General features: G+C 38.0%; 1 protein-coding gene across 1 annotated transcript in view; it reads left to right on the forward strand.

The window, feature by feature from the left end:
- LOC107674311 (leucine-rich repeat transmembrane neuronal protein 4-like) overlaps positions 1 to 7,192 on the forward strand; it is a 43,740-nt gene extending 36,548 nt beyond the window's left edge. The window contains exon 3 of the mRNA XM_016468252.1: positions 7,127 to 7,192. Coding sequence (XP_016323738.1) covers positions 7,127 to 7,192 — 66 coding nt within the window. The remainder of the gene's footprint in view (positions 1 to 7,126) is intronic.
- Positions 7,193 to 7,853: the final 661 nt, after the last annotated feature.

Below are 7,853 nucleotides of genomic sequence, written 5' to 3' on the forward strand. Positions count from 1 at the left end.
ACTCCTGAACCACAGACAACGTCAGAGGCGTCTTACCTGGGCTAAACCAACGTCACTGCACCCGTTTAGCTAGAAATTTTGGAGCACTTCATGCTTGCTTCTGCTGACCAGCTTTTTGAAGATGCTGATTTCATTTTCCAGCAGGATTTGGCACCTGCCCACACTGCCAAAAGCACCACAAGTTGGTTAAATGACCATGGTGTTGGACTGGCCAGCAAACTTACCAGACCTGAGCCCCATAGAGAATCTATGGGGTATTTTCAAGAGGAAAATGAGAAACAAGAGATCAAAATATGCAGATGAGCTGAAGGCCACTGTCAAAGAAACCTGGGCTTCCATACCACCTCAGCAGTGCCACAAACTGATCACCTCCATGCCACGCCGAATTGAGGCAGTAATTAAAGCAAAAGGAGCCCCTACCAAGTATTGAGTACATGTACAGTAAATTAACATACTTTCCAGAAGGCCGACAATTCACTAAAAATGTTTTTTTATTGGTCTTATGAAGTATTCTAATTTGTTGAGATAGTGAATTGGTGGGTTTTTGTTAAATGTGAGCCAAAATCATCACAATTAAAAGAACCAAAGACTTAAACTACTTCAGTCTGTGTGCATTGAATTTATTTAATACACGAGTTTCACAATTTGAGTTGAATTACTGAAATAAATGAACTTTTCCATGACATTCTAATTTATTGAGATGCACCTGTACATCTTAAAAAGGTCAAAATTCTCTCTCAGTTATCAGCATGCCTGCAATTGTGGAACTTATTTAACTTGATTTCGGTTATTCACAGCTAACAAGCTGTTCCACATATTGCCCTCTTCCATAATGTACAAAGGGGCACTTAAAAGCACAGTTATACTTTTTTTTTTTAAATCTCCTCTCTGAGAATGTCACAGTAACCTGAAGATATCGCCATCTCTCCCTGCAGATGCTTGTCTTTTTTTTTACTGTAATCACCAACATTTGACATATAAAAGTCGCTCTCCTAGTAATAGAGACAATTATACAGATCCAAACCCCTACGGTCCCTCTGGGTGTGCATTTGCATACTGCCGTCACAGCCGTCAAAAAGGAAATTGTTGCATGACCTACATGCTCATTTCACTCCGCAGTTTTCCCCATTTCCATGTTACCTGATGGGAGTATGAGTGAATATTGTGGGTGGGTGTGTAAACGCCGTGTACACGTATACGCAATCACCTCTGGGATCTGATTCAAATTGGAATAATGTAAAAATAAACTAGGTACAAATGAGGTCTGATTGCACTTGCATTTTTTTCTTGCCACATTCTGTTATTGGAATTCCTCTGCCATTCCTTCCCAAAGGAAAGTAAAGGAATTTCAACTGTTACACATCTCTTTACATGTTTTACATCTGTCAGGCTCTATAGACCTTAAAAGCACCCTAGAAGTAGTCCATATGATTTGTCATATGGCTCCATCCTTGAATCCGGGCATAAACACAGGCTTGATGAAAGTTTTAGAGGGAAGATTATAAGTGTTTTCTTTGCACAAGCTATCATTTGACTTCATAAGACTTGGAATATAGTGCAAGAAAGTAAATGAAGAGCATTAGCATGAAAGAGCCATATTTATATATTTTTTTTTTTTTTATGTCCAAATTGAGCATTATGAACTGTCATTGTGCAGCAAAGAACTGCGTGAAGATTCTTCAAAAATGTATTTTGCATTGGATCTTCCATGGAAAGCATACAGTTTTAAAATTACATCAACAAACAATGTCAAAATTACAAATTTTGGGTGAAATATTCCTTTAAACTCATGAAGCCTATTGGGAGATACAGGGCGACAACTGATATTTATATGCATTTTTAATGCAAGTACTGTAATCTGCTACAATGTTATAAAGTGGTCATATAAATATCACTAACTGCACCCAATTGCATATTGTTGCTCAGTTTGGACGTTTGAATGAAATTAAGGTGTTTTATTTACTCAAGTATGAGCTCAATATACTCCTATATCATACTATAGAAGCCATAACATGGCCTGATGTATCAAATATGATACTCAACAAAAACACATATCTCAGATTTTCTCCTATGCAACAATAGCTGCGTTTCCATCCACCTATTTTTATGCACATTTTGGAATATCTCATTAAAAAAACGCTGGATGGAAACGCCAGGATGCGCATAAATTCTAAAAATGTGCATAAAAAACTTATGCGCACATTTGAGTAGGATCAACTTTTTATCCGATAAGAAAAAATGTGCATAAATTATGATGAAAACACATTTACCGAATACATTTCTCCATGCGCGTTGAAAAAGTCATGTGACTTTGCGCTATGAGGCGGGATAACTTGACTAGCAGCGGACCGATCTCGTTCACAGCATCTATATGTTGTTTTGGTCATTCTGAAATGCCTGAGCAAAGTCTGTTGTCAAAGTATTTTTGTATAATTGTCTTACACGACTACATTCCCAAACAGCAGCATCCATCTCCGAAATCATTGACAGCATTTATTGTGTTACGTCTGCTCGCTCTGAGGTGCAATTTATATCATATATGAAAATTAGTATATTCAGTGGTTTCTCCTATATTCTTAGTGATATTTAGTGCCACAGTTTACAAGGAAGTGACGATTTTGTTCTCTTTGACCCGTTGGATGGAAACTGCTTTATTCGCATATGTTTTATGCGATATTCCAGTTTTGCTCATACGTATAATTCGAATCTTTGGATGGAAACAGCTATTGAGATTAAAATAGAGAGCAAATGAAGATGTTTGCTGAAGTCTCCTGTTTAGATTTTACTTGATTTTTCCCCCTCTATGGTTAAGTTGCAAGACTATTGTAAGTATAAAGTGCTTTTCTAAAACACTGGCAGAAATCTAAACTAAATTTGGCCACAAACAACAACAACAACAGAATACAAAATCTCTCTCCTCTAGAGTTTCACAACAGATCTCAAAATATGCCTCAAACTGCTCAGATTTTCCTAGAAAAAGTCTGCAGTCAAGTCAGAGATCTCAACATGAGTTCAAATATTTCTCACAAGAGCAAATTATCGAAGGTGCTATCCACCTTCAGTAGCTCAATACTGTTACTGTATTTCAACTATTAACTCGTTTATGAGTATTTTTATTTTCCCTAAGGGATTTTAGCAGAAACATCTGAGGCATGTTGACATATCAAATCACTAATACTTATACATAACAAAATATTCCATAAGACTCCTGAGCTATGAAAGCAATAACCTTTCATTTTTGTGTCTCTCTACTGTTAGATTCACTCCAGCCGTCTGCCACATTATATGAAATGTGTTCCAAACAGGTGAAGTGTTGATGTTGATGTTTTTATTTGTCATCATAACAATTTATGAGGCCCATCAGTTAATTTGTATCACCGCATGACTCATGATTCTATAGTACAGGCGGAGAGGTGGAGTGGCCATCAAGATTTATACGCTTGCACATTTATGTAGCGCAGTGTTTGACTGGCTTCTCTTAGAGCTGCTGTTCTCTATTCACAATCCACAGCAATTCAGGGCTGATAAATCAAGGCCAAGTTTGCATACAAGCGCACATGTTAGCACGCATGAGTGCAGACGTGCTGAAAGGGCAGTTAGGCGGTACAGAGGCAGATTTATAATGATCCAGAGATAGCATTATGGTAATACGTGTTATTTTGTACAGAAATGAGCACCTCTGATGGACAGGCTCATTTAGTGTCTCTGAGGAAGACTAATCAATGATAAGGTGAGCGCTATCCATTCTCCATCTGGAAAACTCTATTGCAGGACTGATGAGGTGCAAATTAAAAAGCCATTAGAGAAGCATCTCCCACCGCGGTGAAAAGAGTCATCTGGTTTGTGGTTATTTGAGATCCGAGTGATTTATTACAATCAAAGAAATCTCAAAACTCAAGATCAAATGAAAACACAACTGGAGTCAAGGTTTAACAATAAACACACATACTCTTACACACTGCAGTGGTGCTTATAAGAGCAATTACAGTTTGAATCTGGCTCACAACATTTAGTTCCCCTATTATCCTTCCCATCACGTCCTGTCTTTATAAAAGAGTAAAAAAACTAACAACAAGCTATAATGACAGCTAGCTAGAATGATGAGTAGATAGCTAGCTAGAACAAAAGCTAACTAGAACAAGAGCAAGAATGACAGTTAGCTAGAACTATCCCTGACAGCAAACGTACATCACGGAGACTATGAGATCTATATGAGAAATATTTAGGAGATCTATTTGACATCTGCATGGCGTATTTTTTTTAGAGTGTTTGCTAATCTGCAATACGTCTATAGGACGTTTCCTATCAGATGTCAAATAGACGTTTAGAAAATGTCTTTAAGATGTTTATGATTTAGAATGTACTGTATGTAAAACTGACATCTTAAAGACGTCTATCAGATGTTTGTACACAACAGATCCTTTCCAGATGAAGCGATCTTTAACAGACATCTTGCAGACGTATGTGTGCAATCTGGGATAGATCAGTAGATAGATAGCTAGAATGATAGCCAGATAAATTACTAGCTAGAACGATAGCTAGAAGGACAGCTAGCTGGAATGATAGCTATATAAATGGCTAGCCAGAACAATATCAATCTAAAATGAGAGCTATAATGACAGCTAGCTAGAACAATAGATCAGTAGATAGATAGCTAAAACTATAACTACCTAGGATTACAGCTAGATAAATAGCTAGCTTGAATGATGCCTAGCTAGAACAATAGCTAACTAGAACAAGAATGATAGCTTGATAGAACGATAGATAGATAGATAGATAGATAGATAGATAGATAGATAGATAACTCAGACAAAGGACTGGATGTTCCCTTGTGTATGCGTTTTGTGTTTGCATGATGTCAAAGTGACCTTGAATGATTCTTTTAAAGGTTTCATTTGTAATTTCAGTGTTGTTGTTTTTTATAGTACACACTGTTCATTTTTAATAGAAATTAAAAATATAAAGATTTGGTACTAAACTATATCTTGCAATGAGTTTAATACACACACACACACACACACACACACACACACACAGAGTATTTAAATGCTTTTTTTATTGCACTGCAAGCTTGCAGTGTTAATAGAATGTGATGAGAATGACAGACTGGGCACAGAAGAATTATACAAAGACATCTTTCTATTCCCTTTGAAAACATATGCAAACAAACATATAGTACAACCAGTGAGATAAAGGCCTCTTTTGATCTGGTTTATTTTTAATTTAATCAGTCAGCAAACTCACAGTAATACTAACTGGATGTTCATTTGACATCATTAACTCAATAGAGAGTTATGCTGAGAAAAAAAAAAAGATTTTGATTCCAATATTTTTATTACATAGCTCAGTAATATTGTTACAGAGGAGGCTCCCGTACCGCCTCCTCCGCACCACCAGAGGGAACTGTCCCCAGAGTATTAGCATCTCTCACTTGGACTGTCTCCTCATTCTCTGATTGTTATCTGCCTGCCCCGATCTCTCACCTGGTTCACGATTCTGCCTCTGCCTTGTCTCTGCTGTTCTGCCTATTGCCCCGGCTGTCATTTCCGAACGTTATACCCGTGTTTGTTTTCTGTGCTTTAATCTTGGACTGTCTCCTGATTCTCTGATTGTTATCTGCCTGCCCCGATCTCTCGCCTGGTTCACGATTCTGCCTCTGCCTTGTCTCTGCTGTTCTGCCTTGCCGGTATTTGGCCCTGTATCGTCTGACCATTCTTAATAAACTGCAAATGGATCCAAACCCTTCTGATGTGTCGCAACAAATATACAAAAATATATATAATTAAAAGGACTCTGCATCATTAAATACACTTAAATCTGGGTTGAGAAGCAAATCTAAATCTAAATTAAAATCTGGGTTGAGAAGCACCAATGCACTTAACTTGCTGGCTGTGAAAACAAAAGCTCTATCTTCCCTTTTAATAGCAATGTCCATTTACAAAAAGTGTAAGTTTGCACCTAATGTAAATAGCAACACATATCATCTTTTTCAGACAAAGTGCAAATAGACATGCCATTCACATAGTGTATATTGAAGTGGAAAGCTATTGTACTTAGCATACACTGCATAAGCAATAGTAGGTGGAGGAGAAAAAAGCTTTTTCAATAACTCAAGGTCAGTTATTTGCACTTAGTTTGAATAGATATTGCCTTTTCTAATTTGCTTGATCATGTCAACATATTCTGCTCATTATGCATTTATGTTTCCTTCCCACAGCCGTTTTATAGTGTAATAATATTAACTAAATAGGTCATTCAAAGTCATGTCCTAGCTATACTCACCTTACAGGAAGTATGCCTTCCTCTCCGTGTTCAGCTTTGACAAACTGAATCCTACTCCGTCCACTTTGCAAGACATGAAATATGATTTATTCATAAGCTCAATAATTACAACTCTCCGTGGAGCACTGCTATTGAAAGATTAGACCCCTACCGTTTCTGTGTCTTCACAGAGAATGAATATCATATATTCAACTAACACTGCAAAATAAAAACAGCATGTAAACTCGTCCGTTTGGCACATAATTACACAAAAAAAGATTGTTGGCTGGATGAAAGGACATTTTTAAACCAGAGAACAAACTGTATTCACGTTTCTGTGAAGATGCAGAGAATGTAGATGATTTGCAAAATGGCAATGTATGTGCAGCTTCTTTACCAGAAGGGATCATTTTAATTTCATCAGTTTTAAACATGAAGAGCTGTTCACAGCACAGGTTACTCTCGACATGAAGATGAGCGAGTGCGAAATGTGTGTATGCGCATTAAGTGAACCGTTCATCTCACAAACACGCCGTCTAGAAGTTAATTGGAAAATGACATGCTTTTTTAAAAATGTTTCTGGCTGCAGGAAGAAAGATACCGAATATATAGTTGTGACAGTTAATTGATTCTTCAACAGGAGTCAAAGACAGCTTAACTCGATTAAAAGCAGAGCATTGTTTGCACAAGAAACATCATCTTGGGAATGCTATCAAATTAAACACATTTGAAAGCTAATTTGTTTGGATGCATTGAGTCTGGGTGTAAACAACATGCTTAGTGCATTCCAATTGTGCTAGAAAAGTGCCCAATACAATGCTATATTTGTCATGTAAATTTAATGCATTCTCACTTGTTTTCACAGAATACATACACATATCCCAGACCACTACCAGGGGCCTGGATGGGAAACATATCCACAGTTCACTGAGGGGCCCGTGAGAAAATGCACCACTGCCTATTATGATTTGCAGCGGCTCAGATAAAGCCTTTCCTGGATTTTGCTTCAGCACTGAGAATTTTCCAACACAAAAGGAGAAAGAATTAGGCTGAATGGGCGGCACACATACTCAACCCTTCATTTTGGACTCTTTTAAAAGTGGAGCAAGCGGATACGGCATCAATTTGACACCCTGTCCTCGAGTCGAACCGGTTTGGTAGTCGCTTCAATCAACAATAAACATCCCCCACGATGGGGCTTGCGAGCATGGAAGGCAAATCTCTCCGTAATGAACCAGCAAAATGTTTCTCGACGCTGCCATTGTTGCTGTATGATAGCTACTACCTGCTCTCCCCCAAGGAATCAACGTCTACCGTCCAAATCCCCTTCCTGTTCATCCCTTTGTGTTGTGTAGTGATGTGACAAACTATTCATGCTGAACCATCGGAAATGTCTGTCGTGATCAGTGGACGGTAATTGCTCAATTGAGCACAACCCACGAGGATGTTTCTGAGGACTCCATAACAGAAGATATTTTTGACTGCTGTGAAAACATCATGAAGAAAAGCCTGTTTGCAAGGACTGTAACCTCACCACGAGTTCCCACTGTGATTTGATTTCAACCCTGCCTGAACTTGGACACACCACGGGA

The sequence above is a fragment of the Sinocyclocheilus anshuiensis genome, unplaced genomic scaffold (assembly GCF_001515605.1).
Source record: "Sinocyclocheilus anshuiensis isolate Anshui unplaced genomic scaffold, SAMN03320099.WGS_v1.1 scaffold188, whole genome shotgun sequence".
Taxonomy (NCBI): domain Eukaryota; kingdom Metazoa; phylum Chordata; class Actinopteri; order Cypriniformes; family Cyprinidae; genus Sinocyclocheilus; species Sinocyclocheilus anshuiensis.